At 33.1% G+C, this 19265-nt stretch overlaps 1 protein-coding gene across 4 annotated transcripts in view; it reads left to right on the forward strand.

Annotated features, from left to right (window-relative positions):
• CEP112 (centrosomal protein 112) overlaps positions 1 to 19265 on the forward strand; it is a 389712-nt gene that overhangs the window by 33580 nt on the left and 336867 nt on the right. For all 4 annotated transcript variants that reach the window (XR_004421320.1, XM_033090398.1, XM_033090397.1 and 1 more), the window contains exons 7-8: positions 6956 to 7003; positions 7271 to 7348. Coding sequence is in view for 3 of the 4 variants with exons in the window: in XM_033090398.1 (XP_032946289.1) it covers positions 6956 to 7003; positions 7271 to 7348 (126 nt within the window). In the remaining variant the exon portion in view is untranslated. The remainder of the gene's footprint in view (positions 1 to 6955; positions 7004 to 7270; positions 7349 to 19265) is intronic.

The raw sequence follows: 19265 nt of genomic DNA on the forward strand, positions 1-19265 counted from the left end.
TTTTCCTGATGACTAATAAAGTTACCTGCTTTTTGATATGCTTATTGACAGTTTGGGTAGCCTCTTAGAATGAAGAGCTATTAGGTTGGAGCAAAAGTAATTGCGGTTTTTGCAATTATTTTTAACCTTTTAAACCACATTTACCTTTGCACCAACCTAATACTTACGGTTTTGCCAATTTTTCTGTTGGGTTGTCAGCGTTTTTCTGATTGAAATGTAAGAGCTTTGTAGCTATTCTGGTCGAGTCCACTTGGAATATAGTATTATAAATATTTTCTTCCACTTTGTTGCTTTCTTTTATTCTCTTTTTGGTGACTTTGATGAATAGAAATTGAAAATTTTAATGCATTCACTTTCTCATTTTTTTTCACTTTATATTTAGTGCTATTTTTGTGTCCTGTTTAAGATCTTTGACTAAGGTCCTAAAGATGTTCTCCTATGTTTTGTTCTAGCAGTTCTATTATTTTACTTTTTCTACTTAGATCCACATACCATCTGGAGGTGGTGTGGTATATGTTGTAAGATATGGAGTTAAGATTCGTTTTTGTCCCATATACTCGTATGTCCAGGCGACATTCCCATTTATTGAAAATACTATTCTTTTCCTACTGCAATACATTTTTATTTGTCTCAAATCAGTTGACAGTACATGTTTGTTTCCATTCTGTTCCTCTGGCTTATTTGCTTTTCCTTGTGCAATGAATGGACCTTGTCTTTATTTTTGTATTTTGTTTGTGCTTATTAAATGTTTGTTGAAATGTTGTGAGTAAACCAATGAATGAGCCTCCATTTGTAGTATTATTTTTGTGGAAAAACATTTTTCAAATTCTAAAATACTGACTTTAAAACATTATTTTAGAGCATAATTGATTTAACCTTGAGGACTGAACTTATTTTATGCTATAGAGAAAGTTTTGGCAGTTTCTCTGATGCTATGACTTAAAAATATTTAGTTGTGTTGCTAGTAACATATTGCATAATCATGTCCTTTCCTCAAAGACAGCTAAAATATCAGATAAAATGTCTTTCTATTTTTCTGGAACCAGAGACCATCTCTATTTGATCAACATTAGTCTATAAGAGGATATTTGGTGAGTTTGAACAAATCCTGAGTAATTTGAAGAAACAAACTGACAGAACCTTTTGTAACCAAACAAACAAATCTGCTAAAGCACTAAACAAAATAAAATGTCAAAAGCCAGTTTTTAATCGAGAGCATTCAGATGTCTGTATTTATGTCTAGTTTAAATTATTATATATTTTATTACTATGATTGTATTTGCTTCTTAAACAGTAAATTGTTCAGTTATGTGATTTATTCATGTTATTGGAACTTAATTATTTTTGGCTTTGTTTTCTGTATATTTTGTTAGACTTTAATGTTTTACATAAGTCCTTTTTATTTTCCATTTTGGACATTCTTTATTGTGGTATTCTTTTTTGAGGTATTACGAGAGAACAAGAAGTTTTCTAAAAGAGGCATGAAAAAAGTAAATGTTAAGACTGTTTACAGATTGTTTCAAGTCCCTGTTACTTGTGGATTACAAAGTGGGAACATTTAACTTCAAAGCACATCTGGCTGTTGTTAGGAAATCAGAAAATACATTGCTTATTTCCCCCAAGTAGACTCAAGAACATGCTTTACTATGAATAATTTTCCTTACATATTAAAAGTGGTTACAAGACAAAGGCAATATATGAATAACTCAATAAATGAGTAACAACAGAAGAGTTATGCTTGTTTAGAGTGTTCACTGTTACTTTTAAATATTAGAATAGACCTTTTTTTTGGGGGGGTCTACTTGAGGAAGGACATTTATGATAACAGAATGCCTCCTTAACTTCTGTGTTTAATGACTTTTAAAGATGAAGAGGATGAAAGAGGAGTTACTTTTGTATTGTCAAAAGGCTACATTGTAATGAACTAAACCAATATTTTGTACCCTGTTTATAAATGTAGAGCTGGGTAAAAATAAGACACAAATGGATTTCTTGGCTTTTGGTTTTAAATTTTAAGCTTAATTAGAGCTCGAGCATCTTTGAGAATTCTGTTTCCTTCTCCCTTTATTTTCCTCCTTATATTTAATTTTGTTTCATAAATTAGGGTTTTATGTATTTACAGATTTGCATGTATATTTGAAGAACTTACTTTCTGTGCTCGTTTTCTCCATTCAAAAATAGAGAATGGTTATTTACTTTTCTTATATATGCCTTCAGACAATAAATATTTATTGAGTGCAGTTTGCTGCCTGCTGGAAATTTGCTGCCTCTGTTTTTCAAAAAGCTGTGTATATATAGTACTGTGTTATTTGCTAAGAACATGCCTCTTACTCTGGTGTGATATTAAGTGGATTTTGTTATTAATAAATATTTTCCGTAGTAAACGTACTAATTCATACACCCACCAATATTGCTCCACATCTGGAACACTTTTATTGTCAAATTTTTAATGTATGCCAATCTGGTGGCTGTAAAATACTATCTCATTGTGGCATTACTTTACTTTTTTTTTTTATTTCTAAACAGATCAAGCAGATTTTCATATGTTTATTAGAAATTCAAATTTCTTCATCAGTGAGATGTGTCTCACGTTTTCCCATATTTTTCAAATGGGTTGTTGTTGTTTTTGATTTTTTAAAGGCCTTCTTTACACATTTTAGAGACTAATCATTTATGCAAACATCTCCCAATTTATGGTTTGTCTTTTTAGTTTATTTGTGGTATCGTTTGGAGAGAAGTTCTTAAAGTGCTCAAATTTATTAATTTCTTTTTGTTTATGCTTTTTAAATGTTTCTTGTTTAAGAAATCATCTCTGCTCCAAAGCCATAAAGTCGTTCTTCTAAATTGTCTTCTGAAAGTTTTTATAATTCTGCTTTTAATGATAAGCATTTAATCCATTGGGAATTTATTATATATATGGTGCAAGGAAGGGATCTGATCTTATTTTCTTCCACAGATTGAACACATCCTTATTTTCTCAATAATTTGCAATGCTAGATCTTTCATGAATCATATATATTTGAGTTTCCGGTACTTTCTAGTTCGTTTTATTGACTTATCGTATTAAAACTTATTACTATCATAATAAAACTTATTACTATAGTTTTATTATGTCTCTGTAAGTCACCTCACCTTGAGTTTTTTCTTCAGAAATTATGTATTTATTTATAATGAGCTTGGTTTTCCAAAAACCCTGTTGAGATTTTGGTTTGGATAAATTTAGTTGGAGAATGGACATTTTTACAATATTGAGACTATCCAAAAACATGGTTTCACTTTCTATTTCAGTCTTAATGTGTTTCAAAAAAGCTTAACTATTTTCTGCATAAAGGGCTTATGTATATTTTCTTAGGTTTACTTTTAGGAATTATATATATATATATATATATATATATATATATGTATATATATATAATTATATATATTTAGAAATTATATACACCAGGGGTGCCAAAAAATGTATACAAGTGGGCACTTTTGTCAACGTTGCTCAAACAGTAGTTCGCCGTGATCAGAAGTGTCTGGATGCTGATGGGAACCACTTTGAGCACCTCTTGTAATTGCAGAAGTCAAATGCGACTCTATTCATCTTTTGTTGTCGGTATATATTGAGTATTACAATTTTAATACAGTTTTCCTTTCTTAAAATGTGTATACATTTTTTGGCACTTGTGTATGTGTGTATATATATATATATATATATACACATATGTGTGTATATATGTGTGTGTGTGTGTGTGTGTATATATATATATATACACACACACACACACATATATATATATATCTTCGTAAAATCATCGTTTTTTTCTGGATAATTTTTGCTAATTTACAGAAATACAGTTTACTTTTACTCATTGATTGGGCATCTGGGAACATTGCCAAGCTCTTATTTGGGCAGCTCCTGTTTAACGTCTTTCTACTTTTTTGACTTTATTTGTACCTCTCTTTATGCACTTCCTGAAATTATGTAAAAGTTATATTTGAATACATAATGTCCTAGTGGTGGTAGAATATAAATACCATCCAATACTGACCTGCGAGAGTGGCCTGCACTGAGCGGGTTGCAGACAATCCTGAAGAATCAGACTGCTAGAGGGCGCGGAGTCAGAAGGTGGACTGTATTCTGTACAGGTTTTGATTTTTGTTTTCTATTTTTATAGTAAATTTTTATGATTCTTTTTTCTTTGTTCGCAATTAATTGTGTTAGATTTTTCTGAACAAGCAATAGCCAGTGCCTGTATGGGAGGGGTGGTTTGGGTAGCTTCCTTTGTTTCTTACTATGTTTCCCTGAAAATAAGACCTAGCCAGACAATCAGCTCTAATGCGTCTTTTGGAGCAAAAATTAATATAAGATGTGGTCTGATTTTAATATAATATAAGAGCAGGTCTTATATAATATAATGTAGTATAATACCCAGTCTTATTTTACTATAAGACCCGGTCTTATATAAGGCCGGGTCTTATTTTGCTATAAGACCAGGTATAATAATAATATAATATAATATAATATAATATAATATAATATAATATAGTATAGTATAGTATAGTATAGTATAATATAACATAACATAACATAACATAACATAACATAACATAATATAATATAACATAATATAATATATAACTATAATATAATATAATATGATACCAGGTCTTATATTAATTTTCAGATTGTTTAACAAATGGTGCCTTTTGTGGTTGTCATTTTGGCCTCTCATCTTCAGATTCTTTGATTCTGTCTTGTTTCTGTAGGACCCTACTCTTCAGTTCGTTTTTTCTTTCCCTTCATCATGGACAACCTTCTTTCCAAGGGGCCTCTCTCTGCCACAGAAGTGGTTCCTTCCTAAGACTTTTTCTGGTTCTTTACGTTTAACCATGCACTTCTTTTGACTTCCCTGTCCTAGCACTTTGATCCATTAGATTTTTTTTGTACCACCCACTTAAGGTAAGCCACTCTCCTTCTACAGGTCACTGTTTGATGACACTTACGTTCTCCCACCACTAGGACCCTGAAATACTAGGATCCTTTTTTTCCATATTGTCACTCTGGTTTGTTTCAGGAGGTAGTTCTAGAGATGTGATTTTTCTTTGGCCACTTATGTGTTACTAGAGGGTTTCAGTAATCTCTTTCTGTTATGAAGTCAGCATGGGTGATGGATATGTTTCTTTGTTCTCTTTGTTGATCTGTATGGGTTTTGAAGGATGCGGAGAGAAATTTAAATCCAGGCAACTGCCTGGATTTATGGGGACCAGTCCCCAGGTGAAAGAAAATTATCTTGTAAATTTCTCCTAATCTAGGTGCTAAAACACTCTTCAGAATCTATCTGTTGCTATAGACGGTTTTAATTTTTTAAACTTGAATGAGTTCTATTTTTAATTGTATTTCCTCTATGTTATTTGATTAATTGATTCTTTATTCATCTTTAACTTTATTGTCAAATTGGGTATGGATTGTTTATCTTCCATAATTATTAACTATAATAAATCTTTTGAGGAGTTTTTTTAAAACACAATGGGGTTTTGGAGGAATGGAGCCCAATAACGTATATTTGAAAAAGATAATCAGTTGTTTGTATGGTATACTTCAGGGCATGAACCACTATCCTATGTTGGAGTTATGGTTAGTCTTATATTTATATTCTTGTATATTTTGAGATTATCCCTGTAGTAAATTGTAAGTTTAGTATGTCGAGATATTGGAATGCCATGATAATTCTTTTTTATTATCAGATCATCTGTGAATGAAATAGTTGGGATAACAATCAGTGTTTCTCATTTATTACACAGTATATTAATTTAATAAATATTTTGTTGAAAGTCTACTACGGGTTAGGTATTGTGCCAGGTACCAGGAATACAAAATTGGGAGGTTCTTGTGCTTGCACTCATTGTTGCTTAAAGACAGATGTGGAGACATACTGATAAACACTTAAAATATAAGAGCTATGAGAGACACAGGATACTTTAGGAGCTGACAAGAGGGTGGGATCAGGTCCAGTTTTTCCTACCCTCCTCCCTCCATTTCTTCTTTCCTCCTCCCTCCCTCCCTCTCTCCCTTTTTCCTTCCTTTCACCTTCCCTCCGCCTCCCTTCCTAATGGATATTTGTTGGGTACCCACTACCTGCCAGGCCCTGTGGTGGATGCTAGGAGATAGATGGGTTACAACACAGTCATAGTTTGTGTTTAGAGTCCTTACTCTTTTGCAGAAGATACATGTTAGATCATAAAAGGGAACAAATCCCCAGGGTACTACCGGATAGTAGGAGCTTAACTAAATTTCCTGGGGGAGATGATTCCTGAACTGAGAGTCTTGACTAAGTTAACCACAAGAAGATGTTAGGAGAATGATTTCACAGGTTGCAAAGACTCAGATATAGGAGAGTGTCATGCTTTCAAGGTAAAACAAGTTGTTCGGTGTCCTTGAAATATGGGGCATGTTGGGCGATAGTTGAGCCTGAGAGGAGGAGTTCCAAAGGAATTTTGTGTTCCAGTTGATATTGTGGAGGTATCTGGACGGCTTCATACATCAAATCTGCCTAGGAGTATAGTGATTAAAGTGAGACTTGGAAGATGAATAGGTGTGTGCTAATGGGGGGTGACGGGCTGGGCTCAGTCAGGCATAGAGGCAGAGAGGCGTAAGACCTGTCCTGTTCTGGTGGCGGAGGTCATCCAGGGAGTCTAAACGTGAGGGGAGGAGTGATGGGGATGAGCCAGGGCACGTGAGGCTGGGAGCGGATCCTGAAGGCTCGTTTGTGTATGCAAAAGCATTTAGGATTTATATTTCATTTGTTAGTAGGCCACTAAAATATATTACGCAATACCTAGTTTCTAAAAAAAAAAGCAACTACTAAGACGTATAGAAAACATTTTTATGTAGCAGCTTAATTCTATATTTCATCAAATAATTAAAAGTCAAAAATTAATAAGTCCTCATTTTACTTTTAATTTTCAGATAGAAAATCCTCGGTACCTGAGACAGAAGCCTATTCCAGTTTCTCTGGTAGGTAAGAATTCCATTGGACTTTTCCTATGGACAGATATTTTTAAATAAAATAATCTTACAAGTTATTTACAGAAAGTAATGCAGGTCCACATTATGAACCGTAATAGTCTTATTAATCCTATCACTTGGATATGAATAAATCATTTTTTTTCCCCAATGTTGGTATTATTTTGGCATGAACTTCGGGCAATTTAGAAGTTTACTTTTCGGTTAAGGATAAACCGGGCCTGAAAAAGTGTTGGATAACTCTTACTCATTCAACAGATGACTCCGAAATTCAGCCTGAGAAAATCCAGCAGTTTCCATGACGATCACTTACTCTCTCGAATGCATGAGAAGGAGGTAGGATTGAGATATTTCTGATGTATCTAATTATTAACACTATTTTGATATTTTGTGTAATCTGAGTTTTCAGGTCCTACTTAGAGTAATGATGCGTGGTAGGAAGAGGGTGTCTTTGCTACAAATATAAAGTGATGGTACAGGGTAGGCAGGGTTTGTCTTTCTGTGTTTTTAATGCTCAACTTGTATTTTGTGTGTCCCAGCTCTCTGCCTACTGCACAGGGTGTGCTGAGAGACTATTTCCTGACTTGCTGACTTCGTATCAGTTCGTGATTATCAGGGGCTAGGGGAAATGGCAGTTTTTAGAAGCAGTATCTTTGACCTCAGTGAAATCTGTCCTCCCTTTATTGCAACTTACTTGCCATGTATCCTTCTAGTTTCATTATTCTTACTATTTTTATTATTTGATCTGCTAAATTAAGCTATACTATAGCTGATATACGAATTAATATACTAACTTTCTTTGGTCATTTGAAAGTAGAATTATTAAAAAGGCACTATTGTTTATTGGGTAAGCATAGGCTTTGGAGTCAAGAATACATCGATTTAAATTCTGTTCATTAGCTGTGTGAAAATAGGCAGGTACTTATTCTCTCTGAGCCTATTTCCTCATCCAACGAGGGAGACATCTGCTTTACAGGACTAATATGAAGATTATGTAGCCTGTATGTACCTATATGCTTCACGTATAGTAGTCATTGAACAAAGCCTAATTTGCTTTATTATTTTTTTTCTTAAAAATTTAATTCTGGGAAATTTAGAAGTCATTATTATTATTTTTATTTTTGCTTGTGATGCCAATGAAACACTTCGACCATCTGTGTGGTATGACAGAACGTTATTAGATGAGGAACCTGAAAAACTGTGTCCTTAACCTGCTGTTGCTGTTCTCTAGTCATATGACCCAGGGTAGTTAAGAATATCAGTTTAGTTTTTGTTTAAAGAGAGGATAATTATTGACCTCACAGGGTTGTTACCCAAATCAAATAAGAATAATGAAATAGATGTAACTTGTAAATTGTAATACACTCTTTAAATGTGCAAATGTGAACAATGTTATTGGACTTAGATGAATGTTTCTAATAAATTTATTTAAATAATTTTATCTTTCATTTTTTTCTTTCATGCTTCTAAGAATTTCTAAAATTTAATTTCACTATGGTTATTTTCAACGTAATGGTTTTCTTACCATCCTGTTTATAAACTATCACAAAAGACATTGATATTTTTTCTTAGATATTCCAAACAATATCATGAATATGTAAGTTTATTTTTGTTGATAATGGAGGAGGTGGGCTATTTTTTCTTTGAAATTTCCATCTGGTAGAATTATTGCTGCTGGTCTCAGTAGTATTTTGCCTGTTGTTTCGTGGCTCCAATTTAAGGCACGCAGCATTTTTTGTCCTTAGTGCAATAGTGCAATCCTAGTATTAAAAAAATAAACAAACAAACAAACAAAAAACTGTTGAAATAAAAAGAAATTAGATTTTTAAAAACTCTTGAGGATAATACTTACTATTTTGAGAATGATACTTGTTATATTCAGATGTACTGTCTTTTGAGCTTTTGTTATGAATATCTTTCTTTTTAAAAATTGTCATTAATTATTTTTTACAAGTCATTCCAAGTTTTATCCAACCATTTTTTCTTTTACTTTTGTTTTGTACTATTTCTTACTGTTGAGGCTGCTTACCATAGAGTAATTGAAATAATTGAAAAGAAGTGGTGGCTTTTGGAAATTGTTTTGGTCTTTCATGAAATAATATCTTTATGACGACAACTTAGGTGAGGGGTGAACAAACCAGTGCTACCCACATATGTGTTGAAAGATAAATATTTACAGTTATCATATATTGCATCAGAGATTCATTTTTAAATGTGTGTGGCTTTATTTTTCCACACTCTTATGTTTTTGTTTTTCTTTTTGGCATGCTGTAAAAATATTTTGGCATCATTGAGAAGTTTGCATGTAAACATCAACTTACTCCATATCTTAAAATATATTCAGTGTATATTTTGGCTAAAATAATGCTTTATGCCATTACATAGTCATCTCTGACTTTTTTGAAACAAAATTTTCTTTTTTTTTAAATTAAATTTTCTGAGGGTGACAATTGATAGCGAAGTTACATACATTTAAGGTATATAATTCTGTAATACATCATCTACATATCATATTATGGAAAAAATTTTTTTATCGTAAAATATTTGAAAGCATATGCTGAGTTGCCCCAATGTGAGAACTATCTTTGTTTCATCTTTCTTTTAAAGCAGTATTTGTAATTGTAAAATAATTTATTTAGATTTCTATTGAAGAAATTTTGGAAATTATGGATGTATGTAAAGAAGGAAATAAAATCACCTATAAAATCAAAACCTAGAAATAAAAACAATGGTAAATGTCATTGTATTATCTTTTAGTCTTTTCATTGTGTCCTATAAACATATTTTCCTTAGAAAAGTGAGATGATATTGTACATATTGTTTTGTATATCTTGAGTATTTTTCATACTTTTAAGTATTGTTCCTAAGCATCTATTTTCAATGGCTATAGTATATTTCATATTATGGAGATATCCCCGGTTAATTTTTTTGAATTAAAGTTTATTTGGATGACAATTGTTAGTAAAGTTACTTAGGTTTCAGGTGTACAATTCTGTAATACGTCACCTGTATATCACGTTGTGTGTTCACCACGCAGAGTCAGTTCTCCTTCCATCACCATATATTTTGATCCCTTTTACCCTCATCTACCACCCTTCTGCCCCCTTACCCTCTGGTAACCACTAAACTATTAATCCCTATTGTTGGGTATTGAGATTGCTTATAATATTCACTAGCTTAAATAATTCTGGGAACAGTATCCTTATATCTCTATCTTTATATGCCTCTCTAAATATTTCTTCAGGGTAATGCATTTTATCTTACCTGATAAAACTGAAAGGATGAATTTTATAAGTTTTGTATCATAAACAATTTAACTTCTAGAATAAAAACTAATACTTGGAAGCCTATTGAAAATTGTATGTTACTAGGAGGTACAAGTCAAGAATTTATTATGTGCAAAAATAAGAATGAAAATAAAAAAGCAAAGGTCATCAAGAGCCATTTAAAGGCAGAGGCAAGTCGCAGTTTAGGTTGCCTTTGAAAATACAGAAATACTGTTTATATTTTTAATACAGAACAAATATTTTTCTTAAAAATTTCTTAAGTTTTAGAACAAAATTTTAAAATATTTTCATTTTTAAATATTAAATACTAATTATATTGCTTTATTATTTTTGTCTCTTTTCCAGAGATATTTTTCTAACTTGGATTTTTTCCCCTGAATTTAAATGCATAATTATGTTGTGATCTGCATCGTTATTCTTTAGAAGGATAATCTTATGTCTACTCGCCTATGTCACTTTTATTAAACATTTAGTTTTGGACATGAGGATAAATGCTTTTCTGTTTTGAAATTTAGTAGAATCTTGTCTACATAAGACAACCCTGATGTGTATTGTACGTGTTGTCATTTAAAAACATTTTGTTGTTGCTGGGTGGTGTTTTAAAAATAATAAATAGCATTATTTCAAGTGAGTTAATGTTATTTAAATTGAAATGTTGAATTTTAAATTAAATATTTAACTTCCATTTTTCTCCTAAAAATTTAATGTGTATTCTCTTTAAAATTTTTTAGGAATATTGCATTTTTTAAATAAAATTAGATCATAGATCATACACTATCTACTGTTTGATTTTTTAACTTAAATGTATATTCTGATGATTTTTCTATATCAGAAATATGGCTTCATTCTTTTAAATAGTTGCTTTGTATTTCATTTTATTGATATACACATTTTATTAATACAGTTTCCTATTGAAGAATACAGGTTGTGTAGAGTACTTTGCTATAACAAAGTGTTTCAACAACATCGCCGTGTATATCTTTGTGTATTATATGTTTATTATTATATGGTAAATTCTGTGACGTGTAATTGTTCAGTCACAAGTTTGCACATTTAAATTTTTGATTGATAGTGACAGGTTGCCCTTAAAATAAGGGTCTGTATGTCTAGGAATGCAAGCATGGGAGACAACGGGAAGTGATAGGTAATGGGTATGAGAGTTTCTGTTTCGAGTGATGAAAATGTTCTACAATTAGATTGTGTGATAGTTGCATAATTCTCTGACTTACCAAAAATCACTGAATTGTGTACTTTAAATGGGTGAATATTGTGGTATGTGAATTATCTATATCTCATTAAAGCTATTAAAAAAGGTTATGTCTATTTGTACTTACACCAATATAGTATGAGAAAGCCTGTTTTCCCATTTCAGTAACACTGAATTATAAACATGTTTGATTATCTGAGAGAAGAAAAATAGCATCTTGTTTTGATATATACATTTCCTTTATTATAAGTTAGAATGAACATATTTTTGTCTGTGTATTGTTTACTTTCACTTTGTGAGCTGTCTTACAGTTTTTTATATTTCCATATTTCCACTGTCTTCATTGTGATTCCTAAGAGCAATTTATATGTTAGGGAATTCCCATCTTTGTAATATATCTTGTAAGTATTTTTCTCTATATGTCATTTGATTTCTTTCTTTCTTTCTTTCTTTTTAATGTACAGAAGTTTTCTTTTAAATAGTTGGATTTATTAATCTTTTTTCTGTGGCTTCTGGTTTTTGTATCATACTTAGAAAAGCGTTTCCTATTCCAAGATTATGAAAAAAATGAACTCAAATTTTTGTCTCTTTTAAAATCTTACTTTTATATTTAAATTTTAGATTCATTTCAGAGGTTTTTGCTGTGAGTAGTGATAGTAATCTAGGTTACTCAATTCTTAATGTTATAAAATAAGAATTTTGGAGGTTGAAATGCTTAAGTTAAAGAATACAATAAGTATGGAGAGAACTGAGTGATAAGAAATTTTATACAGATTACAGAGTTCATCTGTCATGAAAGAGTGAAGGATTTAATTCTGTTGAAATTTTAGAGTCCTGAAATATTTAATTGACCATTAGAAATCAGACTTTATCAAACACAACTACCATTTTAAATTCATAATTGTGTGGAAAATATGTAGATGTTAAATGAATTAATATTGGCAGTATTATTTTATAAGAGTTAAAGAATTGTAGTAGTTTTATTTTGGTAGCAAAAACTACATCTATAAAATATTTTAAGATGTTCTTTAGACTTTCAGTTTATTTTGGGCTTTGTGGGAAAACACATGTTCCGTGACAGTGATCCTTTATTTGAACGTCAGCCTGTCATTCCCCAACGTACTGGGACTTGTTTGTCTTTGTAATTGCGGGCACATTTCCTGTGATACCCGCGTCACAGTATTGTGTGACAGTGAGCACCATCGAGCAGTGGGTGTTTGTTGTTGTTGTTGTCTTTTTAATATCCTTAAAAATATTTTTGGCATAGATTAAGACATTTGGAAAACTGTTGTCACTGAAAATGAAGGAAGAGACAACACAGTGAAGGCAGCTTAATTTTCAGAGCAACCGTCCGTTTTCAGAGAGCAGATGGTAGAAAATGCTCTTTCGTGAAATAAAATGGAATATTTCCGGTGAACCTCGCCTCCACCCTATTGAATGCTTCCACTATTGCCCCAAAAGGGATGTTGCTTCTTTCTTACAGTTAATGCCAATTAGGCTTTTTTTTTTCCGTTGTGAATCTGCTAGTTAAAGGTAAAATTTAAATAAATCCAAGATCATGAAATCCAGTCATTGATATAATGGCAAGAATGAAAGAGCTGATATTTTAAACTATTTCTTATGAAAATAGCATTCAGATACACACAGTCTCAGAAAATAGAATAAGTAATTATTTCAAGGGATACCGTTGTAAACAACACCCAGACAAGCATTAGATCGTCGCCAGCATCCCAGAAGCTGCTATCTGGCCCTTCCCAGTCATAGCCTCTTCAGTCTTCCTAGGAAGAGCTACTCTCCTGATTTTTCTGAGGATCGTTTCCCTCCTTTGTTTCTCAAGTTGATTTACCACCAATGTTTGCATCCTTAAAAATGAACATGTTTTTATTTTAGTAGATTTTGAACTTCATATAAATAGAACTGAACTTTATATATTCTTTTGTGTCTTGCTTCTAATAATAGGCTGGTGGCATTCATCCTTGATATGCCATATAGTTATAGTAGGTTCATCTGCATTACTTTCTATTAAATGAATCTGCCATAATTTCGTGCCATTTTGTGGATGAATCTATTCTAATTTTTTTTAATCGGCTTTTACAAACAATAATCCTATGAAAAATGTTATACATGTCTCCCGACACACATGAGCAAGAGTGCTCTAGGATAGTAGTTCCCAAAGTGTGGCCTGTGAACCCCACGATCCCCAAGACTCTTTCATGAGGTCTATGAGGTCAAAATTATTTTTGTAATAATATTTAAATGTTATTATTTTTTACTGTATTGACATTTACATTGATGTTGCAGACACAATGCTGAGAAAACTATATCTTGGCCCAAATCAAGGCGGTGGCACTAAATTGTACTGGCAGTCGTTATGTTCCTTACTGCCCCACGCTCGCCGGGGAAAAACTACCAGTTTTACTTAAGAACGTCCTGGGTGAAGTAAGCAGTAGAATTACTAATTTTATTAAATCTTTCACCGCAAATATGCTTCTTTTTGATATCTGAGTGATGAGCTGGAACTAAGTTCTTTAGGCTGGCTATCAAAGTATGATGGTTGCCTAGAGTAAAAACTCTTGTGTGATTCATTCAGTTATGAACTTCAGTTGCTGCTCTTTTTGTGGAGCCCCATTTTTATTTGAAAGAATGACCGACTGATAAATTATGGTTATTCAGACTTGGATATTTGGCAGACATTTTGTGAAAAATGAACAAAACGCAAAACAACCGATAATGTTTCTTGCTAAAGATAAAATTTGACCTCTTAATTAAAATTAGAATTTTGGAAAGCTTGTATCAGTCACTGTGAGCTTGAGAGCTTTCTAATACTAAGACTTTTCTGATGAGATCAGTGGTGATATTAACCAATGTGAAGTTTTGATATTGTGCAATGAAATTTTCAGTGTTTGAAAAGCCACATAATTCATTGAACTGATATTTTCCAAATGAGTAATGCATGATGTCATAAAATCATGCCTGGGTAAAAGAACCATTCCAAGTTCAAGACAGACCAACAGAACTTAATGGTGACAGAGTACGAAACGTTTCAGATTCCACAATGAAAGCAATTTAAAAACTCGAGCACTTGTGAGTGCTGTTTTACTTAAGAAGAATATCTATAATTATTCTTAAAAAGTACTAAAATACTCTTTCCCTTTACAGCTACATATTTTTGTAAGGAAACATTTAAGGAAGAACTAATTCCAATATTACAGATTCTTTGAGATAGTAAAGGAAAAGATAATGCTTTTCAACTCATTTTATGGGAGAGATCCTGACACCAAAACCAAAAGAGCATTACAAGAAAAAAAAGTTAAATCCCAGTAAAAATAGAAATTTTATAACAAAGTTTATTATCAATATACTGAGAGAAGACTTTATTTAATACATGATGCTTGTGTAACCTTTCATTTATCTGGAAGAAAATAAAATTAGGTCTTCATCCTCTAAAACCGAAACAAACAAAAACAAATTCTGGGTGTACTGAAAACTTAACCTACAAATACTCAATCAAAAAATTTCAAAAAAACACAAAAATCTTGCAAAAAAAAATAATCTAGGAATTGGATGATCTTTCTAACCCTCAAACCCAGAATCTAGAAATGATAGAAATATTTAACTTAAGTGCAATAAAAGATTTTGTATGGTAAAATATATAACAAACAAGGTCAATAGAAAAATAATAAATTTGGGGAAAATATTTGGACAGACTGTGTGTTAATATGTGTAGCATACCAGGAGTTATTACTGATTGACAGACAAAACACGGATCAAATTGTGAAAGGGTATTTCACAGAAAAACCATTCATATGGCCCAAAAACTTGTGAAAAGGGTCTAAGTTACAGTAGTTTTCAAGGAATGCAAATTAAAGTAGTCTGTTTTTCTGGTGGAAATCTGCTGGAAATGTGAATCTACCTTTAATAGAGGGCAAAAATCTATTAAGATAGATCCACCATTGACTCTCCTGCATGTCTTCTGATAATCTATCCATAGAAATCAAAGCTCTAGTGTGTAGGGTACATGTATGAGAATGTTTTGGGAGGTATATTTGTAGTGGGAAAGCACTGAAAATAAAGTGAATGTTCGTTAAGAGGAATATTGAATAATTTTTTTCCTCCTCATTACACTTATAATAAAAAAAAAATCACGTCTTGCGAAGGGTATAGTGGTTTGAAGAAGAGAATTTATTTAGCTCTTATATAACAACACAGGGTGTGTAGAGAATGCTCTGCTCAGTGACATCATTGGGGACCCAGGCTAGTGGGGAAGCCCAACCATCCTCAGCGTCTGGCTTCAGTCCCTGGGTCTGAGGTGTCAGTTGCTCTCTAGTACCTTACCGTTAAACGCCATCCTTCAGAAAGAAAGAGAGCATGGAGAGATAGCCGCTTCATTTTTAAAGATGTCCAGTCAAAGTTGCCGGAATCATTTCTGTCCTATTATCCCCCTTGACCGTAACTAGTCACATGACCACATGCAGCCTCATATGATACAGCCATGTGGCCTGCCCATGTTTAGTGGTGGTCCTGGGGCCCCAGAGAAAGAGGAGGGAAATAGATATGTGGGGACACTAGCAGTGTGCCACAAAACCCCATACTGATGTAGGCATTCTTGCTCATATTTGTATATGATTCTGTGAGCATGGCAGAAGATATGAAAACATACTCAGTTGTTATTATGTAGGTGTTGATGTGGGAAGAAATGGGGAAGAGAGGGAAAGATTTAAATAAAAAAGGAAATGAATAGCAACAAGTGCAGAGAAACTAAACAAAATACATAAAAACTCAGTAATAACATAATTATGTTTATAGTTCATGTAAATTATGTTTGCATCTGATATATAATAAAATTTAACAATGCGAAAAAATACCAGCATGCACTATGTATGTTTAAATATCACTTCTTCTCTTAATGTGATGAGTTCTGAGGAGACTAGAAATTATTGTTTAGGAAAATTTCGTACTTCTCTAAGCCCCAGGGATAAGATAACAAGAGAGATGCCTTGGTTTTTTTTGCTGCTATGTTTATAAATAAGCACAATGAATAGCAGTTAACATTATGAAATATTACAAATTAACTTTTTGAGAATAGGATACACTGGAGACATTAATCAGGAAGAATCTTAATTACTAACATATGATTTTTCTCTGACTGGTAACTAACAGAATTGTCTGAAAAGATGTTTATAACAATTAGGTATCTGAGTAAGTTGAGTGATGATTATTTTATGAATCACTTCTTCTGCAATTTGCCGTGATGGTTGTTGAGATGTAGAAAAAGTCGTTAAGAAAATACATCATTCAGTTGTGTTGCTGATAATGCTTTGGAAATTGCTGGACAGTACAGATGGTGGACATCAGTAATGTTTTTGACCTTTTATGCCGTACAGTTTAATTGCTACATGGTTACAGTAAATAAAGGCAAACAAAAAAATTTCAGTAAAATTATAATGCCTACATTTAATACTTTATCAAAAACTTAAAATTTGTAGTTATTTGATGTAGTTAATCTACATCAAAATATTGCTTTTTTGTAGAATTTGTTCCTTTTGGACATGATAGAGGTAGTTAATCAATACTAAAGTTTTGAAATACCATTAGAAGGAGTTCCTTGATATTGTAAAATGTGTAGATGATACCTAAGTAACTTTAATAGATTTTTTCCTTACAAACACATTAATGGTTTTTATGCTATTGTATTCTGGTATTCTGCTAATTTCAGTATCAAATGTTAAACAATTTACACATACAAAACCGTTAATAGTAAGAAGTAGCATTTTGAATAAGAAATCTGCTCTCCTGTAGGAGTGACTGTTGAATACCTGAACGAATAGATTGGTAAGTGTTCCTTTAAAAACAAACAAACAACCCTTAATTTAAAGTTTGTGCATATTCAGTTGAGTAAATGCCATTAGTAATTGTCCTAAAATGTAACTAGTTATCCTGCAAGTAGGGGATTTAAACCCAAGGAAATTCTTTTATACTAACTGAGCACATTCATCAGATTTATTCATTTGGTCGGAATGTCCAACCTCAGAATTATTCTTTGAAGGGAATACTTCAGAGAAGATGGGGCCCAGTGGACTTTGTAAATAAAATTTCTGAAGGTCTTTCTAAGTAGAAATTTCAGAAATTCTCTTTAAAATAGCTTGCGGGAATACCCCCTAGAAAGTGAAGCTATCCAATTTCAGTTCTTTACTTTAGCAGTAGGTTATCCTTAGAATGGCTTGTCATACATGCCTTTTATTCCTGTGGAGTCGGCTCACTCTCTTGATGGCTGTCTACTTCTTTTTCTAGAAGTGGGTGGTTTAGCCCTGGGGTGGTTTAAGTAATTGTCTGAGTATATCTTCTGGTCATATTGCCTAGGGACTTGGTCAAATGAGGTAAGACTTTCCTCTTTCCATTGATCCCAACTGATTCTCACCATAAAATGTTTTTGATGGGGGCAAATGGCCTAGAGGGGTATTTCAGTTAGAAAACTAAACCTCTTTAACATTAAAAGATTGATAGAGAAGAACAAGTTGAACAATGGTGATTTTAGAAATGGAATTAGAGAGTACTCACTCTCCTTATGCACTGCTCTAAGAAGGCTTCTCTGCTCGTACTCCTTAGTGGCTCCCTCTGCCTTAGCCTGACATGGAAGGTTCCATAATTTAGACTCAGTTATTCATTTGTCTAGATTCTAAAACTTAATTTTAACGTACATGTACATGTGTACACATGTATAGTACAAAGGGAATACAAATGTGATTCCAAATTTAATTATTTTATTCAGTAAACATTATGAGAAAGTCCCTTAAAACTTGTATTTCAGTTCCAGGAAAGAAGGAAAGAAAGTAGAGTGCAAACCAATTCTAGGGCGATATTGAATAAGTGTTATGAGGTCTATTGAGGAAGGAAAAACTGCATTTGTCTGGGAAGCTTGAGGGAAGATGTCATGGAAGTGACATTTGAACCCAAGATTGAATCATGTATGAGATTTGAATAGGCAGAGAAGACATGAAAGTGGTCGGAAACCAGAGTATGTGTTTAGCTGGAGCGTGTAGGACACTTGGCTGGTGTCTAAGGAAAAGAAATGTAAGAGAGTGTGGTAAATTCAGAAATGTAGGTAGCTGTCAAGCCAAGGCCCAGGAAGCTACTGAAGTTTGACCAGAGGGTGACATTTTCACAGCTGTGCTCTAGAAACGCAAATGGACAGTAGTGTCTCATGTAGGGAGGAAGACGAGTGGGGAGTCATTAGGGAAAAGGCTGTGGAACAGCTGAGGGAAGGTGAGTGAGGACCTCTGCTAGGCTGGTCCTGGTGGGTCTGAGACGAGGCACTGCATACTGGGGTGGAATTGGTGGCTCACTGGGTATTGAGGGTAAGGAGTCACAGACAAGGGACTTCCTGGTATATTGTAGGCACTGTTATTTTACTGATTGTTGAATTGAATGTACAAGAGGAACATCCAGCTGGAGCTGTGCAGCAGGTGGTTGGAACGTAGAAAGGACATGAGGTCTGCATTGGAGGATTCAGATTCGTCTCCATGGGAGATTAGAGTTAAATCCAGATAAAACCACCAAAGGCAGATGTTTGCACATAGTGGAGGTGACTGGGAGAATGCCACCTTTAGAGAGTAGAAGAAGAACTGGACAATGCAAAGGAGAGAGAGAAACATTCCTGAGAGTGAGAGGAGGACCCGAGGAGCACATGGTCACGGAAGCCAGGGGGAGAGAGAGAGACGACAGATCACAGTGCAAAACGCTGAAGACGAGAGGATGAGGT

The sequence above is a fragment of the Rhinolophus ferrumequinum genome, chromosome 21 (genome assembly GCF_004115265.2).
Source record: "Rhinolophus ferrumequinum isolate MPI-CBG mRhiFer1 chromosome 21, mRhiFer1_v1.p, whole genome shotgun sequence".
In the NCBI taxonomy this organism is placed as follows: Eukaryota; Metazoa; Chordata; class Mammalia; order Chiroptera; family Rhinolophidae; genus Rhinolophus; species Rhinolophus ferrumequinum.